At 39.1% G+C, this 25,788-nt stretch overlaps 1 protein-coding gene across 3 annotated transcripts in view; it reads left to right on the forward strand.

Annotated features, from left to right (window-relative positions):
• The first annotated feature begins 6,457 nt into the window (after positions 1 to 6,457).
• The window catches only part of Vstm2a (V-set and transmembrane domain containing 2A), a 29,760-nt gene continuing 10,429 nt past the window's right edge, over positions 6,458 to 25,788 (forward strand). For 2 of the 3 annotated variants that reach the window (XM_048435461.3, XM_048435462.3), the window contains exons 1-4: positions 6,458 to 6,839; positions 8,615 to 8,781; positions 10,449 to 10,499; positions 11,890 to 12,226. In XM_048435461.3, coding sequence (XP_048291418.2) covers positions 6,761 to 6,839; positions 8,615 to 8,781; positions 10,449 to 10,499; positions 11,890 to 12,226 — 634 coding nt within the window. In that variant the 5' untranslated portion in view covers positions 6,458 to 6,760. The remainder of the gene's footprint in view (positions 6,840 to 8,614; positions 8,782 to 10,448; positions 10,500 to 11,889; positions 12,227 to 25,788) is intronic. The other variant, XM_048435459.3, reaches the window with a different exon arrangement.

Below are 25,788 nucleotides of genomic sequence, written 5' to 3' on the forward strand. Positions count from 1 at the left end.
TCTTAAATCTTGGGCTTTTAGGAGTTAGAGCACTTAAAGTTTGATGAAGTATAGACTCTTATCTAAGTCGCTGTTCTCCCCTATTTATCACTACATCAACTTTAATAAAGCTCATTAGCAAACGGAATCACTTAACAGTTGGTTACCTACATCCCTGGCTTGGATTTGGGGTAGGGGTTATGCTGCCATTTACACTAATGTCACACTAACACCCCTTCCCAAGAGAATTTTACTCTTGAACATGACTAAGCTAAACATGCAACTGTATTTTAAGTTTCCCTTTATCTACATCTCGTGAATACAGTCTCAAGACCCAAGCATAATTTATTTAGTCTATTTGTTTGAGCTAATTTCTGGTTTTTCTGTTATTTAAATTCTTAGTTACTACAGTACCAACAGAATATAATTTCCCTGTGTGCTTCTGAGAAAGCTCAGAATATTCCTATACAGCACTCCTAAAGAGACCCCTCTGTAGTGTACTGAGACTTCTTTCATTTCATAAGAGCTTTATAAAACCTCAAATTTGTGAGTATTTTCTGAATAGCTCACACTTAGTCTTATTTTTAATTAAAACAATATAAGGTATTAGGTATCTTTATAATATCCTTGAACCAAATGTGTTTTAGAACACCCACTCCCTACTACTAAAAGAGTCCAATTTAAAATCTGGAATTATAAAGGATTCCCTACTAGAGGAAGAGATAGGAAATGAATTTTAAGGTATAGGGTTAAGCCAAAACGTTCTGAAAAATATTCCAATAGGACAGGAACTAGCTTCAAAGATGAACAAATAGGGTAAAGAACTATTAGCAGAGCAAACAGACAACCTACAGAATACTAGAAAAACTTATTCATAATTTACAAAGCACTACAAAGAATAAACACACACACACACACACACACACACACACACACACACGCACGCGCGCGCACACGCACACCAAAACTGCCATCCAAGATATGGGTTAATAAAATGAACAAATAATTCTCAAAAAAAAGAAATATTAATGTCCAATGATTTTTTTAAGGTAACCAACATTTCTAGCTATTGAATACCGTCTCACCTCGGTTAGAATAGCCATCATCAGGAACTCTGACATCCTAATGTATGCACTATAATAAGTTATGACCATAGTGTGCAGTGTCCCATTCTATCAGCACAAACAATGAAACTAGAACTTTTCTTTGCAGGGAATGTAGTCCAGAGAGTTTATGTTGCTTGTTAAGGTTATAAAAGAACATATAGTGAGAAAAACCTAATGCCAGATCTCTGACGTTCAAAATGCATATTTAATTAGAAAACATTCATACTTAAAATATTAGGCTCGTTAAATGTCCACAAATTGCTTTTTCTTAAAAGTCTTTCCATAAACATACTTAAACTTTATTTAACTTAACTTAACTGTTTATTTTCATCCGAATTATAAACATTGAAATAGAATCATGGAAAAGCTTGGAAATTATGGATTCTACATAAAAACAATTCTTTTTATCTTTGCTTTTATTTCCAGATAATTATCTGTTTCTCGAAATTAGGTGCCTGCTCTGGTAACTCACATCTAATCAAACCTGCTGAATTTGAAATGAAAACTAAAAAAACAACAGGGTTGGAGCTAGTAAATATTGAGTACAGCTCTGAACTTTCACTGAAGGATAATTCTGAAGTGGGAACTCTCCTGAGAGAGTAACTTCAGAGACAGAATCCTCAACTTTTTTTCCCCTTGGTAGCTAAAGGTGCTCTGAAGGGAAGATGTTAGTTCTTTGCTAATGAGATTAACTGTCATAACCTATGCTCCTATAAAAGCATTTTAAGAAAAAGAAAGTGAATAGGAGGGGCTATGAAGAAATAGATTAATCCAGGCATGACATTTATACGGGGAAGCTAAGCAGACAGTGATAGTAACATTTAAAGAAAATGTGACTCAGTTATTTGCTTTTCCAAGAGGTCGCCTGTAAGCCAGACATTACAGTTCTAAAATGACATAAGACGACCTCATGAATAATTTGTACTCTAACGTCATGAACTTCAATTACAAAGTTACACAGAATTTCCCAGCATAAAAGCCAGATCTATATTTTTGTCATGTACAAGAGGAAGAGATAAAGGGGAGTATACCACCTGGGGGATTTGAATGAACAGTAACTGTGTGTAACCTTAGGGGCTGTCTTGTTGGGGTTTCTGTCCTGCCCAGTTCTCACAGCTGTTTAGCCCCAAATAAAATCACACAGATGTCTCCATAAGTTATAAAGCTGATTGGCCCATTAGGTCAGTCTTCTTATTAGTTCTTGTAACTTATATTAACTCATTATTTTGATCTATTTTACCCAGTGCCTTTCTCAGCACGGCAGGTCACATCTTGCCTCTTTGGAGTCTGGGCAGGAGTGGGAGGAATCAATTTCCTCTTTCCCAGAATTCTCCTGTTCTCATTGTATCATTTCTACTTCCTGTCTGGTTTTCCCGCCTATATTTCCTGCCTGGCCAATCAGCGTTTATTTAAAACATGATTGACAGAATACAGACAATTCTCCCGCACCAGCTGTGCTGTAGGCAATTGACAACTTTGAGACACCTGTGCCATGCTTAGTCTCTTCCAGAGTACACTGTTATTCATGCTTCATATACTGTTCACTTTACAGTGCACAATTCACAAGGTAACGTGAAGGTGTGTTAAAGAAAACTATCCCTGTCTTGAATGTCAAGTGACAAGTAAAGAATCTTGCTGTTTTCTAAAGGCCTTTCCTCAGCTAAACTGTAGAACCAAACTTGTTTCAGACATTTGAGATCTTAGCATCTTAGAGAAATAAAGCAAGTGTTTGTCTTTGTAACACAGCCATGTGCTAGGACCAATCCAGGAGGAAGTGTTTGGAATCCACAAAAGTTCAGAAGGAGATCCAAGTCTAATGATAATATGACCTGCTCATGTGCAGAAAGAGAAGTCTTAGGCCTTCTGTCATTACCATCCATTCCTAACTTCATGACATCTTTCCATTTCAACATACCAAGATTTAATTGTGACATGACTTGGCTTGTGTAGTTCAGTGGAAATCAAATTTTTGAACCTCATTTTTGATAACTTTCAGTTAGTGACTTTCCTCTTGATTCTTATTTTCTTCAGTTGAAATAAAATTTCTCTGCAAAAAAAAAAATTTATCACGCTTCAACATTCAACCTTTGTAATACTTCCTTTTAGTTTCCCAAGTAAGAAATAAATGAATGCAAGTATAAGATTGTTAGAGAAAACATTTCCCAATACCCTGAAATATCCTTTCTTAAGCAGTTTCATTATCTCCAAAGAAAGTGTTCAAAAACACCATAGTGAGCACCCTCAGGGGTGCAAACCAGAAAGCCTGTGAACTCTGTTCAAATAAGCCAGGGAGGTGCCTGCAAGGAAGGCAAAGGAAGAAGGCTTATCTTCTTGAATCCACAGGGATAAACTTTGGTTCTACACGTGACTATTTTAAATGTTTAAACGACTAGTTGTGAAGAAAATGTCTATTTTTCTGTCTTTAAATTATTCCAAACTTTTTTTTTCAAAATTTCATTTGGTACCTAGGACTCAGCTTAGGGAAAAAACTAACTGTTAAGTATAAAATGGAAAGTAAATGCATCATGTGCCTATGAGAGCAGGATGCGGGGAACCCTTTCAAGTTCACTATGGAAAACTATCCCACATACTTCTTAGGATGAAGAGATTACAGGGTTCCCTAGCCAGAGGGTTCTTAGACCTTCCTCTCCTTTTGAGTCTCACTGATCAATAGCTCTAAAAGCTTATGCAAAAGTCTGCAAAGAGACCTTGTTTGAAAGACAAAGTTAAGCAACTTTGAATTTGCAAAAAGTCCATAAATGTAGCCTAAATAAAAGGCTAATGCAAAACAGTGAAAAGACTGAAAGGGGCTAAATAATGTTCCAAGGATGCACACATTCAGATAATCTTCCATGGTGCAAACTTTGGAGAGAAGGGCAGTTGTGGTAATACAAATGATTAAATATTTAGAAAGCAAAATAGCAACTGTTAAGTGACCTTAAGAAGACACTTCCTGTCATTTCTGTAAGGCTACACAGTAGCCGTCTTTTGGGTACGGATGAATGGAAAGGAAATGTTCCTTCCACACCTTGACACAGGAAAGCTGCCTTTCCTACAGTCTTGTAAAATACAGCATACTACAGCGACTGTTTCAGAGTGTTCATTTGTTCTACTGGTTACATTTACTTTTTAATAACAGCTTCTCATTTTTAATTCTCAAACATATATTTTGTCTCTTATAAGGTAAATGATCATACTGAATGAGGCAAAGGTGTTTGTCAGCACTATTTATACTCTTTGAGAAGCATGAATAAATATTTTAAAAATGCTTTGGCCTACAGTGGAAAAACAGAAAATAAAATATCTATGAGGCAATTGTTTTAGAATAATCTAATGTTTTTCCAGTTTTACCTTTTTTCTGTTCTTCTTCATTCCCTCTTTACATAATATGAGCGCTATAACTTCTTGTTCATGAAGTTTGATGGTTTGTCAGTCTAATAATAGCTCTTTTCTTGCTTTACACCTTCAAGCTTTTCCCATTGAACTTTTCTAGCTCCAGCGATCAGTTTCTCCATTTAAAGCTCTGTGCCTTGCTAAACTGGTTCAGACCTCCTGCCTAAGATGGATGCTCTTCACTGGTACTGGAAACTATTTCAGCAGCAGATAATCCTGAAGTCGGCTCGTACCCAGAACACATTAAACTGTTTATGCTAAATGCTGTAAAGAAAACTAAAACTCTGTATGTAATTCCTTCCCACATGAGAAGTTAGGTAAAACATTGAAACTAGATGACATGCCAGATGAACACTTAATGTCTGCAATATATTGTTTTCTTTAAAAAGAAAAATTTGTTGGTATGGAGGAGGTGTCCTCACCTGTGCTGAGTTTCTGTATATAGAGCACCTTCTTCAAGACAGAACTTTAGAACCAAAAAAGCTTTTTATCAAGTATTACAAACTCCAAAATCCTCTTTCCCCACTGATTGCAAGGCAGATGCAGAGCGAACATGAACAGAGGTAAAATGCCCCCCAAGTCTGTCTGTAACTCTCCTATTCTGCCTCCATCCACAATAGCAGCAACTGTATCTTCACAAATTAAATTAAACTTCTATGACGTTTTTGTGCCTTTGCCTTAGTTTCTTAATATTTTAAGTTCCTACTGCATTCAGCTGTAGAAGACAAGTGGTTTTAAGACCCTACAGCCACGTTAGGGTTAAGTTTTTGTGGCAGGAAAGGAATCAGCCAAGTACAAACACAACTTCCAGGATGGAAATACATAAACTTCATTGGCTTTCTGGTAGTACTGTAAAACTAATACATATTTCCAATTAGTACTGAAGAACTGAGGTAAATATCTATGTGTTAAAAATACTGAAAATGTTTTACATTATTCTATGCTTTTTGATGAAAAATAAATTTTAAGAAGTAAGGTCATTAATTAATGGTTAGGTTTAACAAGAACTGACAAGAGTTCTGGGATTTTGTTTGCTTGTTTAAGATCCTTAATTTTAAAAATACAGTATACAACTATCTCAAGGTTTCCCAAGACAAATGACTAGTCTTGGTCCAAGTTCTGAAACTTACCGGAGATGTCTGCCTTGTTTTTTGGGGGTGTGCATAAAATAATATTCTTTATTAATATAATCCTACAGACTATTATGTAATTACTATTATGCTAAGGAAACTGAACAAAACAAAAATAAATCCTGTAAAAAGAACCTTATTTATACTCTCTGAGAAGCAGGATTTGTAAAATGATTTGCGAAACCCCTCCCCCGCCCGAAATACTGTGGGAGGAAGGCAAAGCAAGCAAGGGGTATAAGACTTAAAAAGATGCTGCGCATTGCATGGCAGACTTTTCCTTCTGGAATATTCTCTCAGTACACGACTTGAGTACTTTTGTGCCTTCCCTTTGCCAGCTGGTGTGATCCGGTGCCTGAACGAATGGCCTCTGCTGGGCTGCAAGCTGCTCACAATACATCCTGGTGAAATAATAGCATGTGATCGCTCTAGTTGGAGCAGTTAATAACTGGTTAAGCAGCATTTCCCTCCGAGGGCTGTGTTCATCGCCCCAAAGCAGTCACTCCCAACCCATCCCATCCTTCCTCCGTCTTTAACAATGCCTCAACTTCCTTCTCAAATTCCTTGCTCCTATCCCTGAGCAAACGCCAAGACCCTGTATTTGTCCTGTCCTCTTTGCACAAAGCCATCTGCTCCAGCGAAGCCCAAGCCCGCTAATGGGGATAAAAGCGGACGGGAGCGCAGAGGTCTGGCAGGGCCACCCGGCCGGCAGGTGCGCAACCCCGGCGCGCACAGAGTTAAAGGCATCATCGCAGCCATTAGAGGCAAAGTTGGGCGCCGCGCGAGCCCAGTCCGCGCAGCCCCGCGCCCGCTCCACTCGCCGCCGGCTCGCTGGGCGTGGGGAGGGCGGCGAGCACGCAAGCCGAGCGGCTGACGTGGGACGAGCTGCCAGGTAGCGGAAGCAGCCAGCCGCCGGCGGAGACACTTCGCAGCGTGGCAGCCCGGGTCTGCGCCTGAAGCCTCCGGATCCCAGCCAGCTTGGTCCAACCCTCGCCAGTCGCAATCCCCTGTGTCCAAGCCAATCTACGCCGAGAGCGGCAGCATGCATGCAGTGTCGTGCCCCGGGTTCTGAAAGCAGCCCGTGAACAAGCTTGCTTGCCTGTCTTTTCAGGTTTTGGGGCTCTTGGCTACACGGATGTGCCTCCCTCCCTTGGCATGATGGGGATCTTTTTGGCGTCTGTTGGATTTGTGTTCTTTTCCGTGTTATATGTACAACAAGGGCTTTCTTCTCAAGGTAAGTCCATTGCTTGTAGTGTGCATGTGGTGCTGTGTGTGTGTGTGTGTGTGTGTTGGACCAACTAGAAGAATGGACAGACGGCTTGAGAGTGGCTCAAAGCACGCCAACAGTAGGTTTAGGTAGTATGAATAGTGTTCAGTTTGGCTTTTTTTTTCTTTAATTTCCTTCAAAGTTTATTAAATCACAAGCTAACCAGATTTCAAAGATAATCTGATAGACGCCAGACTGGCAATGGGGTGAGTTCCTCGGTGAGCACATACACAGGTGTGTGTGTGTGTGTGTGTGTGTGTGTGTGTGTGTGTTCCATGTGCACGAACAGGGCAATCACTCATGCACATACAGTCATTACTAATGCAGAGCTGCTGGTTGGAAGGGGCTTCTCTGTAGGCAAAAAGCTTTAGTCCCCTTCTCTGGTAGCTGTGACTTCTTTCCCATGCCTATTTACCAGAGTCCACAAGGAGGTCCTAATTGCATCACAAGCAGCAGCTGCCTGCTGGGCCCAGTTGTTCAGGACTTTGCAGGCTGCAGTGGTTGCTTCAGCACCAGGAGCATATCCCTGTTTTGGCCTCCTGAAGACTGCATCACTTCTGTGAGCAGAAATAACCCCACTTTGCTGGCCGATGTGAGCGGAAAACCCTATTCAGATAGGCTGCCTTCTGATAGTGTCTATTTCCTTGAAACATAATCTGTCCCCTTTGGGATTCCATGAAATAGTGAAAAGAGACATCCAGATCCACTGTCTTTAAGTAATGAAGAGAAAGTGGCTGAAATTATCCCTGTCATCCTTTCAGCAACCCTCCTTTCGTATGTGTGCCTTGGGTTGCACCCTTCTATCAACCACAAATAGAAGGCTCCTTCTAGAGAACCATCAGCTCTTTGCAAAGTGCCCCTTAGACAGGCTAAGAACAATCTTCTAGTTAGCAAGAACAACATCATCCCATGTTCAAGGAATGCCCTAAGGAGGAGGGGGCGTTTTATTTTTATGGCTTCCACACGGATCTATTAATCTTACAAGCTGGCAGTGTCAAGGTTAGCAAAAGGGTTAGACAGAGTCTCTATAGTGTCTTTCAAATAATCTTTGACCTGAGGTAAACATGGATGTAGGATTTTTCTGTCCCCTGACATATGTCAATTTATATGCCTTGAAAGGAAAAAACGTGAAGGTTAACTTGCAGAGATGAAACCATACGCCTCTTAGGTAGTGTGCAACTTGTTTCCCTACTTGGGCTCCAGAACAAAATTTCTAACCACTATTCTGACAGATTAAGAATGTGGGTTTTGCCATATACTTACAACCCATTTCTAACATGAAGCACCCCGGTTAATCATAGATGGTTTAGAAACTTAAAAATCCAGAGGCTTTCTGGTATATGAACTGGAAAGACGGTCTAAATTGAACCTCCCTGGATCTCTCAGTAAGTTTTAGGCAATGCTGCAATCTGACAAAAGATGCTTGGCTCTAACTCTGGGCAACTTGGCTAGCAGAGCAGAGCTATTGGCAAGCTCGTTAACCTTTCCATTATCTGCACTTGATCAACAACAAAGTGATGTAGGCATGATACCAAGAACAAGGCACTCAGAGGCAAAGCAATGGGGGACAGAGAGCCCTGCTGAGATGTCGGAAGGGTTGTTGTTGCTGTTTTTATTTTCACCTTTCAAGACCCACGAAAAAGGCCAAACAAACAAAAACTTGTGTCGAGTTCTCCAGGAAAGATACATTGGCAAAGCTGGTATATATAGATACGCCAAAATGATGCGTTTCTGTCTTGCAGCAAAATTTACCGAGCTTCCGCGGAACGTGACTGCGACCGAGGGACAAAATGTGGAGATGTCCTGTGCATTCCAAAGCGGCTCCGCTTCAGTGTACCTGGAGATCCAGTGGTGGTTCCTTCGGGGACCAGAGGACCTGGAGCATGGAACCGAGGCGGCCGGCTCTCAGGTAGCCATGACGTAAAGCCCACAGAGCCCCTGCACGCTGGTTTCTTAGTTCTGTGCATTTCTCCCCAGCTCCAGGGCCCAGGAGTCCAAGGGAGCTTTCCCTGATCTTTAAGAGTGAGCAAGGCTGAATTTGTCCTGGTTACAGTAAGTTAAAAGCACCTAGGAAGTCACACTAGCAGGGTACTTTTCCGATTTAGACCGGAATTAACCAGCTCTTAATACCCGGTGCTATGGAATTGTTCAAACTGGCAATGTATCTCTGGTACAGATCAGGGCACCCTTCACCAGCCTTCCTTCTGTTCCCTTCCCCCCCACCCCCCCACCCCGATATCAAGGGTAAGGGGAATCATACAGTCATCCCTCTTCTAGCGCTTTCTTTCTCTCTCTCTCTCTCTCTCTCTCTCTCTCTCTCTCTCTCTCTCTCTCTCTCTCTCTCTCCCTTCCTCCATCCCTCCCTCTCTCTCTCTCCCTCTCCCCTCCTTCCTCCCTCTCCCCTCCCCCTCGCCCCTCCTTTCCTCTCCCTCTCTTCCCCCTTTTCCTCTCTTTCCTCTCCTCCCCTCTTCTTCCCCTCTTTGCCTCTTTCCTCCCGCCCCTCTCTCTCACACACACACTCACACACACACACACACACACACACACACACACACACACGCACACACGCACACACACACACACACAGAGGCGAAGGGCAGGGAAGGAGCGAGAGAGGGCAGGCAGGACAGAGGAAAGGAAGGAGAGAGGGAGAGAAAAATGAGGAGAGGGAGAAATGGGGGTAGGCATCAGAAAAACAGGGAGAGACCCTGGACTGGCGATGAAAGTAGAGCAGGCGATGAGCCAGCTAGAAGGGAGAAAGCAAGAAGAGAAGGAAAGCGGAAAGAAGCTAAAAGAGTAGCGCCCTGAGAGTGGTAAAGAGGGATCCACGGAGCAAAAGAGGACTCGGGCTTGAGACCTAGAGGACAGAAACGACAAAGTCTGTTGAAAAGAACCTGGGTACTGGTCAACAACGAGGGCAGAGATGCAGAAATTTGTCGGGGAAACTTCCTGCCACAGTCCTGCCCTAGCCTGGGTTTGCGCCTGTCCCTACCCTTCCCCGAGCCTGCGGACAGGGCAGACTGAACTGAGAGGGAGAAGACCTATCTTCGCAACGATTATAGCCTGGGGCAGCCAGCGGGGAGCACAGCCTGCGGGGCTGCAGGGACCACAGGGACTCTCCAGGGTGTCGCTAGGATAGAGAAGACCTCAGGGATAGAGATACCTCAGGGACGCTTGGCGACAATGGGAACCGTGGTGAGCATAGGAATGCTTGGGGACCACAGGAACTCTCCAGGGTGTCGCTTGGAGAGTGGGAACCACAGGGACCTTAGGGATTCTCTAGGAGAGCCAAGATCACAGTAATATTCGTGGAAGACATGGATACCCCAGGGACTGCTTGGAATCCGACAAGGGGAGAGGGGAACTTCAGGGAGGAGCGAGGGAAGCAATCCAGCCTGGCCTCAGTACTGACTGCGGTAGAGACCTCGGTCGTGCTTCTTTTTGGCTCTTAAATTGCTTTGACTGAAACGTTTCAAGACCAGAAGACTGGGATCTCTCCTGGTGGTTGCGCTGCTGCGGTATCGTGGCGCCCGGGACTGGGGAACACGAATGAGCATTTGCACTCTTGTCCTACAGGTGGAGCTCTTACCCGACAGAGACCCGGACAACGACGGGACCAAGATAAGTGTGAGTGTCATAGGGACAAGGGACAGGGGGAGATCATGCAGTATAAATGGCCAAAAAGGCCCAAGGTGAACATTAATAGAAAAAAGATTTTAGATTTAAAACCTTTTAAGTCACTGAGCCTGAAAAGGTAATTTTATAAATTCTAGATGAGAGGCAGTTGTGCTTTTTACCTCGTGAAACTGAGCTAAATTTAGAATCCATGAATAAAATTGCACGTTTTAATTATGTAAATAATTCCAAATTGGCTAGGATATGAATCTGCTAGCTAATGGGATTATTGCACTGTTTTTCCTAATCTTTTTTGCAGTCACCTAAGTGTAGCAATGAAGGTCTGCAATGCTTCAATATTAATAATGCTAATAATTCAAAGTAATGGGAGTATCTACTCTTAGTAGAAAAAATTTGGAAAACAGAAACTAAGCCTTCCAATAGAATTTTTGAAAGTAGTAAAAATATGACTCAATTTGGATATCAATCATAATTCAAATAAAGTACTTATAAATCTAGTATTCAAATAAATCACAAAAATATGAAACCAAAGCAGATATAAATCTACACTTGCTGTTAGGCCAGACTGACCTACTGATAATATGAAGAGGAGGCTACTTTGTAATAATTACAATGGCCAGAGCTAGAATATCCTTCTTCATCACCCTTCATTTCTGTGTTTATATGTTTAATAAAATCCTTAACCTGATAGATTTAAGTCATCTTTCAGTCTGTCAATCACAGATTGACATATGATATATACCAATTTAACTGATATATATATATATATATATGCCACATGGATTACATAATATATACTTAATATTAGACATGTGAGCTTGCTATTAATCTGGGATAAAGTAACTAAAATAAATAATGTTGACTTCAATCTTGAAAAGCAAATCAATGTTCAATCAATAGCATCCCAAGTTTGTATAATGACACGGGCATATACAATGAGCCTTGATTTAAGATGCTGTTTCACTGTAGCCTGAGCCCTGCAATGCTCCGTTAATAGGCAACTGAGAAGAAAAACATTACTATCCAAGTTACTAACATTTTTTTTGGTCCTGGATTTAAAGGAATTGTATTATAGCCATACCAAAAAAGGGGGGGGTGTCTATTCCAGAAATCTTTACTCAATGTTCATTCAGCTGTGTTAACCAGGCAGATGCCAATCCCATGTTGAAAAACTAACAGGGCTTCTATGAGAATTTGGGAAGTGTGGACAGCAGGGCCACTGAGACACTGCCTTAAACTGAGCTTCTGACCTCCCAAGTCTGTGGATGAGACTTCAGATTTGTGCCATGCAGACCCTTTACTCCTAACATTAGCAAGCTTGAGAGAGTACGAATAAAATCCTTCAATGTAAAACGTCGCTTTTCCCCCTGCAATTTTTCAGACAGTGAAAGTCCAAGGCAATGACATCTCCCACAAGCTTCAGATTTCCAAGGTGAGGAAAAAGGACGAAGGCTTATACGAGTGCAGGGTGACCGATGCCAACTACGGGGAGCTACAGGAACACAAGGCCCAGGCCTACCTGAAAGTCAATGCCAACAGCCATGCGCGGAGAATGCAGGCCTTTGAAGCCTCACCCATGTGGCTACAAGACATGAAGCCTCGAAAGAATGCGTCATCCGTGGTTCCCAGCAGCATCCACAGCTCTGCCAACCAACGAACGCACTCCACCTCCAGCCCTCAAGCGGTAGCCAAAATCCCCAAACAAAGTCCACAATCAGGTATGGAAATCCATTTTGAGCCTTTCATTTTCTCACTCACAAACCTTCCACCTAAAAGGGCAGTTGAATAGCATAGACAGATTAATGTTAGACGGCATTTCAAATAGGAGGCGGAGTTCGATTGCAATGAGGAGACATGAGCCTTTGAGAGCAGGAGCCTGGACGTTCAGGATGAGTTTGATCCATTAGTCCCTGGCACTGTTTCATATCCAGGGATCTGAGAGCTGGACTCTTTTATTCTTCCCCTTTCTTTCTGTATTTACACATTATAAGACCAATAAATCTTGTAATGTTGGTTACATTATAAATGCATGTTCATTTTCTCTACAGATTTATGTATCAATTATGACCCAAATTAAGAGGCTTTCACTTAATCAAAATGGAAATGAAAAGGACTCATGATACTCTTCCATACATTTAGTGACCTATGGCTTTAAGCAGAACTATCCTCCAAGGGCTTTTGATTTTGAAGGAGAAACTTCTATGGCCGGTGATGAAATTGATGGTGATAATGACAGGAAGTGAGGTGGGGAGAAGGAAGTGCTGGAGAGATAAGGCAGCTCCTCCAAATGTGCTGTGGATGCCAATTTGGAAGCTTAGTCACACAACTCTCCAGTCAGCTGTGCAAGTTAAAGTAATTCTGAATGGCATTAATTTATATAATAACGCCACCAATGGAAACTCACTGAACTTCTAACCTTGATGTGGGATCAAGGCTGCCTGGGTTGAGTAATTGTATTCAAGACCCCCCCCCCATCTTATCTTCTCAAATGCTTTGTCTAAAATAAGATTAGAGGAACCTCCTGATCAAGCACATAACTGATATACATGGACTCTTTTGATGTAGTCATTTACTGGCTTTTTTTTTTTCGCCTGCAATTTTTCAGACAGCAAAATTGGAGATACCCACCCAAAGCTTCAGCTTTCTGAAGTCGGGCAGAAGGGTGAGGGTCTGTAGCAGTGCAGGGTGACAGATGCCAGTTAAAGAGAGACAGCAGCAGTCTCCCAGGTCCATCAGAAAGTCATTGGCAATAGCCAATGCACACCTCTGAATCCCTGCTTGTAAGCAAAATGCTTAAAAAATTGATGTGTCAGGTCTGGGGTTTTTATAGCACAGCTGAATACTACTTGATTCGTTTGTATAAAACCCAGGATTCAATCTCAGCATCATGGAAAAACATCATATAATCAATAATAACTAATAATGTATGCCAACATACATTTCCTCTTTATGCATTTTGTTTAGAATAGATGTGATGTAGATTCTGCAGGATGCCCGGCTAGGGTCCTGTGCAGTCCTGTTGTTTAAATGCTGATGAGACTTCCTGTTATGTTTTAGTAACACAGCAGTCTGCTAAGTGGTGACTGAGCGTTTCTGAAGTCCAGTTTTTGTGGCTTTGTATCACTTTTTCTCTTTGTGATCTCCTTTGTTTTCCAAATCCAGGAACAAAGTCGGTAGAGCTGATAATGTTTGTTGTTGTATGTTGGAGTACAAAACTGCCTAAATATCAGTCACAAGTTTTAACTATTATTGTTCAGATTTAATGCCTCTGGGGGTTGTGACCCTTTCATCTTCTTTAACATCACAATACTAAGAGACTGGACACCACCTATAGAATCATAGAGTGTCCTCAGCAGTCAATTTACAACATAATTAGTGAGAACTCTAAACCCTGAAAGAGAAGTGAGTAGCATGCATGAGAATATTCTGAGCTAGGCACCATAAATCCATCTATTGGGTAAAGTCAAATGAAGCAATTAGTCCATTTTAATGACTAAGGAGAATGAAATATTCCATTTCTAAGATATTGTACTTACCTTATGATACAAAATAATATACTTTTTAAAAATATCTACATTATTTTGCTATGTCTCTTAGAGCTGTGACGGAAATTAAATTTTCAAGTAAAATTACTTACTGCTCGTTTTGCAACCTCCCAACAACCTTCTCCTTATGTACAAAACTGTGTTTTCTAAAAGTTAGAGAGAAGGATGTTGTCTCCTGAGAACCTCCATCTAACAACTTTAGTGCACCGTCTCCTTCCTGATTATAGCAAAGATGAACATATATGTATGTTAATATATATATCAAAACATTCAATATTTCTTTTTCTACCAGACGATTGGAAAATCTTTCATGTATTTCTATCACAGTCTCTAACAGCCCCTTCAGCAGCTGAGGTTTCCTAGTCATTCTAGTATACTGTGTAAGTTTCATGCCTTAAGTATAGTAATTCGGTGATAATTATAAATTATAAACATTATACATGGGATACCCATAACCCAGTTGATAATAAAACTTACTTCTTCATTTTTTCATTCACTTATTTATCCCGCATCTATTCAAGGTATAGCAAACTTAGGAGCACAAAAATTAAGGCACCCTTCCTCCCTCTCCAAGGTTTGGTCAGTTTGCCATAAAAAGGGATACTCGTTAATTCCATATAGTGTGCAATATTTATGGTGAAGATATAAAAATTAAAATCTTGTTCTGGGTAGCAAAGGGCTATGCTAGCTTTTCATATTTTATCCACTGATAGAAGGCGGCCTACTATATATGGCAGTGTCATATTTTCCTGTGCTATAATAAACTAATTTATTCAGCCCTTTATTTTTATTACACTATTTGGCTTAAATGACCAGATTCACAAAATCAACTCTAAATTCATACAATTTTCCTGTCAAATAATTTCTATATCTTTATGAAGGAAACATATTATCTGAAAATAACTTTACATAAAATCTTCAGATTGTCTTAAAAATTAATTTAACTCTAAAGCAAAATCAACTTGAAAAGTAATAGGGGAAAGATAATCTGTAATATTTCATATGCAGCTAGATGTGGGTTTGATAATAATTTAGTGTGACTAGTCCTGCTTTTTTTTTTTAATTTCTTCAGAGCTAGTGACTATATGCTGTCCTTTCTTGCTGGCAACTACTTTCTTTCTCCTTATAAATTATGCTATAAATGATAAATAATTATAAATCCCTAATGTTTAACATTATTTAAATTTTATTTTCATTTTTTAATCAACAATTAGAACTGAAATAATAAAGAAAATATAATGCAAACAGATAAGCAAAACTTTCTTACAAATTTCTCATCTTAAGTTCTTTAGAGCCCTCCAGTTCTGTGTAAGCAAGACAGAAGTTCTAAACCCATCATCGTTTTGTTCTGTTATGTTTTATTTTTATTGTACACAAAGTTTGGAAAGAAAAAAGAAATACCATCAAATATAATGCATGAGACAATCAAAGCATGGAATTAGAAGTTAAAGAAATGTTCTACAGATGTTCTGAGAAGGAAGCCACCCTCTTTCTTCCTGTCTGAATCAACAAATGCTCCCTGGGAAAGGGTTCAGTAACAGGGGTTGGGTTTACATCTTCGCAGCAGAGACAGTGAAGAGACTTCTCAGAGAAGAGTGTGGGTGGACCAGAATGGGAAATCCAGGACCACTGTCAGAGTAGAATGCCTTAACTCCATGTTCCAGAAAGTTGAAGACTTATTCTAGTTCCCTCCTCCCTCTACCATATCAAACGCACCAACCTTGCTTTGCTTTTGCTCCCTGTCTCCTCCTCTACTCCATTTCCCACCCGCAGTCTTTCAGAAGCTAGATTTCCCCTACACTAATCAAGTCCACTTATCTCCTTCCTCCTGTTTTCTGCTCTTCCGCTGATCATTCCACGGCACCTAACAAAGAGGCAAATAAAACAAACAGGAATCCATTCCCTGCCTCTGTGCCCAGTTGATACCAGATCCTCCCAGAAGGGCAGTATTATACTGTGCCCTCCTTTACTGACCTCGGTCTCATGGAGTATTGCTTTGTTAAGGCTACTGCTGATGTGTACTAAGAAGTTACTGATGTCTACTGAACATTCCTTTGTAAGTCATCCTTTCCAACATCTAGGCAGCACTGGTTTGCACCCATTTCTGACATTTTGACCTCTCCTACATTCAGAGACTTGTTCCCTGTCCCTTGCTTCTCTGCTTTGTTTTCTCCCTTGCATCAGTTTCTTTCATAATGCTATCTTTTTATTGTTTATAACTTCTTGACTTTATCCTGCGCTTTTGACTGCTAATCTTCCCTTGATAATATCTGCATTCACATTTCTCCTTCTGATTACTTTCAGGAGACCCAGACTAGTATTCTTAATTGTCTCCTAAACATCTCTGAATGTGGGTCTTCAAAGTCGTGTGGCAACTATAAGCTAGAGACACATTTACTGGTACTCCAGTGCTGAGAAGTAGAGTGTGTGTTTCTTTAGCTGGAGTTTGAGTTGACCTGGGACCATATAACTAATAAAGATTGGGGAAGCTATCCTATTCCAATTCCAGGTCCTATAAGGACTCAAAGCCTATGTCCTTAGCTATTGGAGGCCAATGACCATGAGGAAGTCATCTTGAACATCTATCATCCCAAGCCATCATCTAACCTCAGCCCCAATTCCATCTCTTGATAGCAGTGCCCAGTTCAGCCCAGGTATCATACAGATGAGTAAGAGATAATAATTAACTGCCATTTTGTCCAAGACTAGGTATGGGGGAGTTTCTTTCACAGTAGTACTTTCCCACATAGGCCACTAGAACTGGAACTCAGATGGTCAGAGGTATCTGTTGTTATCTGAGCTTATTCACTAAGAAGAAATGCTCTTCCTCTTGTTCCCAAACATTCAAGAGTATCATCATAATGATAGCTCCTGTAAAAGCTTTGGAAATGTCTTATTGCTCTCTCTATTACTTGGCAACTCAATTAGTCGTTTTGTCCTATTAATTTTCTTCCAAAGATGTCCCTTGAAAAATTGCAGTTTTTCTATTCTACAAACACTGATTTTATTCTGAACATGTCCTCCTTGCTTCCTTTATCCTAAATCTCTTAATAGCTTCTGTGTTTCAATTCCAACATAATGAATGTATAAAAACAGTCCACATTTTATTTCTAAAAGTCATTATTTCTACAAAAAAAGAATTATTTCTAAAGTGCCAACCACTAACTTTTATAGTCTCATTTCCTGTTTCTTCAGTCAAAAACTTGGCCCTTACTCTTCCTGCTTAGTATTTCCTGAGTGTTTTCATGCACTCTCTTGCCTCTATAACCCTGGAAATGTTTTTTTCCCCTCTGTGTGTGTCTTTCTTTGATTGTGTACTCTTACACATCCCTTTATGCTACTCTCTCCTGTTCACTGATCAGAAAATAAAATCTATTGTTTCCGCAGTCAGGTCTCCTTCATCAGTGTGGTCATACTTGCTGTGAAACCACTGCTGTACCTTATGTTGCAAAACACGCCTCTTTCAGCTCTGTAAATCTCAGTTTCAGGCCAACTAGGACAGATGTCACACTAACTATAACTTGGCAACAGATAGTAGGGACTGCAAGAATTTAAGAGGATTCGGCATGCCTAGAAGTGAATATTTATACCACAGTGTTCCAAATGATGTAAACAATTGACAGTGATTCTTCAAGTGAATCCTGAACCCTCACTATGCAAGAGCCCACAGGAGAACTTGTGAGGCTTTCCTATGCTAACACCCCACCCAGCCCCTACAGCCTCTGAGGATGGAATCAGAAAGGAACACCTTTATGTTTGTAGACTATAAGAATCACTGGTTTTCAAAAGTCCTTTGAAACAACCAAAGACTTATAACTCTATCAGTGTTTGGGTGGTACCTCAAGATACGCTAGAGCCTTTGCTTTGGCTACTGTATTTTTCTAGTGTTGGCAAGGACTTGCAAAGCTCTTTTCTTCGCTCCTGGGTTGAACAGCTGGGAGTGGGAAGACAGCCGGCAGTGGTTAGGGATGCTGTTAGTCTTGTTGCTACGCATGCAGCCTCTAGTCACTCAGTGGGAATGTAGTTTCTCTGAACTCTGAAACATGATTTTTGTGTGCCCACCATGATATTTTCCTTAGAGCTGAGAGTCAGCTGTTGCTAACAGCTGCCAGAAACCCGGGGCTCACTGGAGCTCCTCTGCCGCTGATTAATACAAGAGCTCCCCAAGTGTAGCTGGGTTCAAACATCCCTAAATCAGAATTTCAGAGTAAACGAGAAGGAGGGATGAAAGTTGAGGCCCTTCATGAAGATGTAACATATGAGGAAGTGCTGTTCCACACTGAGGTACAGAACCACCACACTGTCCAGATGCTATGTCAATATTTAGGGTAGGTTAATGTGTTCATTGCTATTCCATCAACAAAATGGCTGCCAGGTAAATGGGTTGTCAATGAAAAAGGAGAAACATAGATGAGAGGCAACAATTTGGATACCACAGGCCAAAGAATCTTCTAGAGCTGTCAGAACAGGAATTATGTAGATGAATAGTCAATACTGGTTAACTTCTCCAGAAACCATTAGCAGATTTTGCTAATTAAATCTCAGTACCTCCTGCCTGGGTAGGCTTTTCAGATCACAGTGAAGACTCACTTGTGATTATTAGGTTATCTCTAATAGAGGAGACTGTCAATACTCTGGGCTGTGCCTCAAATGAGGTAGCTGATAGGTCCTGGAACTTCAAGAAGCAGCTGTTGCAATGTGAGCATCTTCCTGCATAGATAAACAGAAGGTTAGAAAGATACTGGAAATAACTCACCTTATAGGTCAAACATATCCTAAAAGATAACTGAAAAGCAGCACCACTCCTCCAAGAAATACTGCTGCAATGAAGAATAAGATAATAGACAGCTAGTGTATATCTCAGATGAGAAGGCCTAGGGGCTGATACCTTGCCTCTGATACCAGCAGAGGAACAATGTACAACAGTAAAGAAGATCAGGCCATGATCAAACATGTATAGTTCTATGTTTCTCTTTCAGCAAAATGTAATGAGAACATACTTGTCCATCCTAATCTATAGTGGATACATTCTAGGACTCATAAAACTTGAAGTGACCCGAACTCTTTAGATGCTAATCTCTTCCTTTGTATACCTACTGATAACACAATTTAATTTGTAAATAGAACACAGGAAGAGATTACCAAAAATAACCACAAAGTTAGAGAGACTTTAAAATAGCCATGACAGTGTGGTCTTCCTTTCTAAAAAGTCGACAAATATTTTTAATATTCTTCCTTTATTTTTATTTCATGTATATGGGTATTTTGACTGTTTACATATCTATATAGTACATGAATACAGTGCCCACAGACAACAGAAAAGATTCCATGGGACTAGAGTTTCAGATGGTTGTGAGTGCTTTGTGGGTTTTGGAAATCAAACCCTGGAAGGGCAATTAGTACTCTTAACCACAGAGCAATCTCCCCAGGCACATAAGTCAAACATCAATTTTTGGAGCATAGTTGACATTAAGTAATTGAAACAGAGAAAGAAAAACTGTAGATTAAGAGAAAGGGTATAAATGTCTGGGTCTACCTATAGTATGAGACGAGTACTTTCCTTCAGAGGCACGGGGATGTGTACGTTAAGGAGGGAAGTCTATCTTCATGTCTTCATGTCTTGTCACTTGTCATTCCCAAGCTTTCTTTCCCCTTCTGTTGCAGTTCAATTAATAAATGGTAGGTTTCTGTCTATAGAACTGCATCCCCTATTGACCAGCAGCTCTTTTGCCCAAGGTTGTAATTAGATCCTTATTTTAAAGTGGAACAAATTTCCAAGGAACTTGAAGAACTGGACCTGAATAAGCAGCAAGGATTTTAAGGCTGTAGGTATACAGACCTTCTATCACTTAAATCCAATTTAAGTTTTCAAATCAGCCTTTGAAAGAATTTAGATAATTAGAGATACAACTAAAAATACAGAAATGAAGATATTTTCAAACACTTTAACAGCAAAGAAAAACATAAAAGTCAATAATGAAAATCTAGCTCATGATCCTGGGTGAATAGAGACTGGTTGCTAGATTCACACTCTACCAGCTTCTCATTGTCAATGGTCTGTTGAGAGAATCTTTCTGAAACTTAGAAATGCTCTTCTCATTTATAAAAACTGAGATGACAATGCTTATCTCTTGGTCATTTTTCAGCCTTGAGTGAAATCGTGAATTTTAAACATTTAACAAATAAACCGAGCCTGTGGGTGAGGTCAAAGCTCCCTACGCTCTTCATCTTTACTGAAAGATTGTATCAAATAGCCACCTTTTAAGAAGAAATCAAAGAAATACAAATATGAATAGAGAAAACAAAGATAGTAAAATTTAAATTTGTGTGAAACAATAAAAGTTAGAAACAAAAATTAAGGAGAAATTAAAAGAAGCAAAAAGAAACCATTTTTACCACAATTTAGGATCTATTTCCAAATGAAATTAAAACTAAAAATAGGAAGATTAAATCAGAGATCTGAGGCTTTGGAATAATTTGCAGATGAAAATATTTTACTATAAGTATCTTAAACACTTGAAAATTTAATGAAAACTTGTGTCAATGTGCAAGGTAATATTTTTGTATAACTCTTAGGGACAGAAGGAAGCATGTTAATACTGAAATGTGCTGTGATTGTGAGACCCTCACAGCAGGATATCATGTGAGTGATGTGGATTAAAAACTAGATTAATGTGAAAATTTAATTCAATATCAAAATACAGTAGCCAAGGAGGAAAGAGTCAGAATGTAATGCAGAATCCTCAGTAGTACCCAAAAGAAAAGATGTAAAAGAGTCATTTTTAAAAAGTATAATAAATAGTAATAGGTAGCATAAATGTGAATAGAGCAACTTATTGAGATAATTTAGGGCTGAATAAATGAACATGCTGTGCATTTGGCTGGTTAGACTCAACACTGCAATTGACAGACTTCTTACAGGTATTCATGTTTAATGAAGTTAAAGATTCCTGGTAATTTTTCTAAAATTTGACAGACATGCTTGTGGCACATACTGTTTATGGGAATGAGAGTCTCATAGTCATGGTGAATTGGATGTCCCAGCACTCTGCACTGAGATAGAACATCCCTTCCCAAGGACAATTTGACTTGACAGGAAAGGTCAAACATGGGGCTTTAGATCAGTGCTCTCTAGTCATACTTGTGGAAAGAAAGGGCTAGATTAGTAGTGAATTACATGAGTACTTCTTACTAGTCATATTCGTGACAGATTTTCATATGATGTAAACAGTGACTAAAACCAAAAAAGTCAACTATCAATGCAGTAGAGCATATATTAAATATTACACAGCTTCTAGAACCATATTTCAAAGAACATTTAATGACAATAGGAATATCTAATATCCACTATAACATGAGAAACTATAGGATACAAACCCTTAAGTGAAAACACACAATATGTAAAACTTTAAATCTATCTTATCTATGTTCATAGAAAACTAATAAAAATGGATACATGAAAATGCACATCAAAATGTCAAGATGTTGACATTTGACTTTGCATTTATACTGTTAGTACAATAACTTGATAATTTGCTGTAAGAAAAAAAACAATCTAGTATTTAAAATGTGCATGGTTCAAAAACAAAAGAAGGCATCTCATGAGAGCACAGTAAGTGAAGAAAATGTAACTGTGGAGTTCACGAGGAATTTAAAATTAGTGCATAGTATGTGTTTATAATGAAGAACTGTTTTGAAAGTTTCATAGTGAGAAATTGCCTGTAGGATAAAATTAGGAATATTACATCCATATTGTAATATATATTCAACATACTTTCTGGACACCAAATAGATAATTTGACTATTATGTCATCATTGATAAGCAAAATGACTTGAGCCTGGTGAATTCATAAGTCAAGCATGCATAATATCCATAAATGAAATTATGCAGTCCTATGCCCTCTCCATGACATGATTTAGCCTCACAACTTAAGGAAATAGTAAGATGTCGGGTGATGTGTGATTACTGGGAATATCAAAAGAATCCATGCCCAGAAAGATTTATAAACAAGGGACATGAGTGTTTAACCTGACAGCTTCACAGTCTCTTTGTTTGGCTCAAAGCAAATTGTGCAGCCAGGATCTCCAATTCCAGGTTTCATTAGGCAGACAACTATGGAACTTGAGAAAAATGAAGACAGGAAATGAAATTAAAGGAAGCAACGTTATCTTCAAAGTCAATAACGTTTTAGTGAAGATTAAATAATGAAGTCAGATACTCTCAAATGTTTTTAAAGGTGTATGCAAAGCTGTGGCTGGTATACTGATACATCATATATTTCTCACATAATTTAGATATCTTACAGTCAAATATGTGGAAGTTGCATTGGTGGCTTGAAAAATATTTCACTTTTAGATTTAATAAATTCTTGTTGGTTGAAGGTAAAGCTCTCATTTCTAGCCTTTAAATAATTAATGTGAACAAATGCTGCATTAAAGGAGCAATCAATAGAATTACAACCACGAAATATACTTTTAAAAAGCTTACATAATCTGAAAATTCTATTTCAAACCATCTAAAGCAGCAGTTCATAACCTTTCTGGTGGATCAAAGGATACTTTCTACAGGGGTCGCCTAAGACCATTGGAAAACACAGATATTTACATTCTGATTCATAACAATAGCAAAATTACAGTTATAAAATAACAACAAAAATAATTTTATGGATGAGGATCACCATACCATAAGGAAAACGTATTAAAGAGTTGCAGCATTAGGAAGGTTGAGAAATATTGATCTAAAGTATTATACAAGATTTGGAGCTACAGATTACGCCTTTGTGCTTTTAATACTACTGTAGTCCCTAGGACTGTTTAACTGATATAATTAGGATAGAATGAATGCTTAGGATTTGAATATCTATATTTTTCTGCAATGCAAACCATAAAGATACATTACTGCTAAGAAGATGCATAGATTTTTATATAAATTGGTTAGTATTTAAGAAAAACAACTTCAGACCACTTGTATAGTAATGGTCAGAGACAAATGGAAAACAGCACTTGGACTATCCTTCATTCCATGCTTAACGATAGAAGTCACACCAGTATTTCAAGTGACAAGTTCTATCTAGGACATTAGATGTACATTCTCTGGTACCAAGATGTGTTGATCCTGTGATTTACATGTCTTGATAAGGAGCATTTTTTAAAAAATATTCACATTAGAATATCTACTATTGACAGCTAAGAAGATTATATAAATCTCTGCTTTACAAATACCTTATAAAACATCTTAATTCAGAAAATTTTAAAACAGCTACATTCACAAAATGGTAAATCATTTGCACTAACCTGAAAAAAGCAAAAAAATCTTACCTCTTTGCTTTATGTTGAAGAAGTGAATTGTGAAGGAAAAGAGACTGGTGGTTTCTTTGTATTGTTGGCACTGGGGGCTCCAAGAGTTGCCATCTCAAAATCAAAAATTGCTGAACAGCGAAAACTAAATTTTAAGTTGTGTGAAATTATCATTTCCCAAATTATGGTGATAATCATTTCCACTTATTTAAGAAGACATACATTTTATTTATGAAATTTTAAGTTGTGTCTTGACAGCTGTTTCTCTCCTTTTACTTCTACATTCTGAATTTCTCAGTTGTCTATTTTTTTAAGGTATGAGGTGTTTTCTTCCTCTGATAAGGAATTTACCTTGATGGCCTTCAGAATTTAGGTCTAAAGAATACAGAAAATGAATGAGACATTCTATATTTCACAAGTTAATGAATAAGTACCTAAATATTCACATCAATGTCTACTTTGTCAATGCACACATCATTAAAATACATTTCTTTAAACTGCTACACTTAGCATTCAACCATTCTAACTGTGGTGCATCTTGTATTGCCTTTCTAACTCAGAGTCCATGTTCTTGCTGCTCTTGGTAGGTGAAGTACGTACATAGCTCGGGTCAATACATTCCAATGCCAATTGTCCTGCCATTGTCTCTAGTATGTTCCTCCCTTTGAGTGCATCTATATGATCACTCCATTAAATTTAGAACTCTTCAATATTATCAGTGTAGGAAAACTACATGTGTGGAATGTGACTATTCAGAGAATCTGAATTGATGTCTAACCTCACATTATAAAACAGTTTGCTAACTAATAATGAATGCATGCATACGGAAAGCATAAATCCTATGACTAGATAACTTTAAACACATTAGCAGTATTTATTCATATGCCAGGTAATGGTATTAATTATATGTGATTCTTATTTATGAATTAGAATTGTTATTAAAATGTGATATTCAAACTTCCTTCTTTAGAACCCTCTGATTATCTACCAAGTCTTATTCTTTTTGATTCCATTTTGTCAAAGCCACTCATATTCCCCTCTATTTTTAGCAGTCAGAATTAGGACAGTTTAGTGTTTTTAGGTATATGAAATTACCATATTAGATAATGGGATGCATGAGCTGGCAGCATCTGAGTTCTAAAGTTAATATAACCTGAATTAGAACTCAGTGCCACTGACTACCAGCTGAGTAAACCTGAACAAATTGCAAAAATCCTCTCAATGAAACACTAGGCAACTTCACAGGACAAGAGCTATAGGTAAAAAGAAGTGCCCAAGAAATATTAGCTTGTCCTGTCATAATCTGTCATGTCATGGTTACAAGATGATTGGCAAGATCAGTGTGACCTGGGTGGGGACATCACTGTGAAAATGTGCTCAGTTAAGATGCTCTATGACTGCAGGCTGGGAGTTTGGCTCAGGAATTAGAGTACTTCTGTGCAAGCATAAAGCGCAGACTTCAGACTGGGGAATTGGCTCAGTGGATAAAAATGCTTCCCGTGCAAACACGTATCAGTATCCACATAAATGGTAGGCAGGGTGTGATAGCTTCTTATAATCCCAACCCATTGTAATTAGAAACAGGGGAAACTTAGGGCAAGCCGGCTCTTTAAATTAGATGAACCAGTGAGCTCTGGGCTCACTAAAAAAAGGTGGAAAGTGATGGAGGAATATGCCCAGTGTCAACCTCTGGACTCACATGCATGTGCACACATAGTCTCCTGTGCACACACACACACATGCACCTGCATCTGCACACACACAGTGAATAGATAGATAAACATTATAAAAGATGGACTATGATCTTAGTTTGAGGGAAGCAACATTCCTCTTACCGTTCCAGTCTTCGTTAGAAAGTAGATACCTAAAAACACTGAAGAGACTAATTTTAGGTCAAGGTCAAGTCTGAAACATTCCATGGTGACTAAGGTATTATCCAAATGCCTTTTTAATTTATGCCTGGTCCCCAATGGAGGAACAGGTATACTTTCTCCCTGGTCCTCAATACAAAGCTCTCTAACAAAGGGCCATAATTTTCTGACCAGAGGAAAACAAGAAAAGCTGCTACTACCAGCATGCCAGGGCTCAGCAAAGTTAGCGATTTATGTATTAAGTCAAAATGATGCTAACTTCTTTTTAAAAGCTGGATTTCTAAAAGAAATTGTCCCTGGATCCTCAGGATTTCTCATAGAAAGGCATTCTCCTAAAATATTCTAGGATAAAAGTCACACTATTATTTGATCTTTCCTCTTAGTAGTGACTTATCACAAACTAAACTGAATAAAATTTCCATCAAAAGTTAGCTCACATTTTCTTCCAGTCATTTTCTCTTCTTAAAACTGACATCTGTAATAAAGAAAAGCATGTCAAAGAGGTCCGTCTGCTATGGGGCTTAAAGGACATAGAGACACAGACTTCACAGACAACAAAGTACCAGG

The sequence above is a fragment of the Myodes glareolus genome, chromosome 8 (genome assembly GCF_982192425.1).
Source record: "Myodes glareolus chromosome 8, mMyoGla1.1, whole genome shotgun sequence".
Lineage (NCBI taxonomy): Eukaryota > Metazoa > Chordata > Mammalia > Rodentia > Cricetidae > Myodes > Myodes glareolus.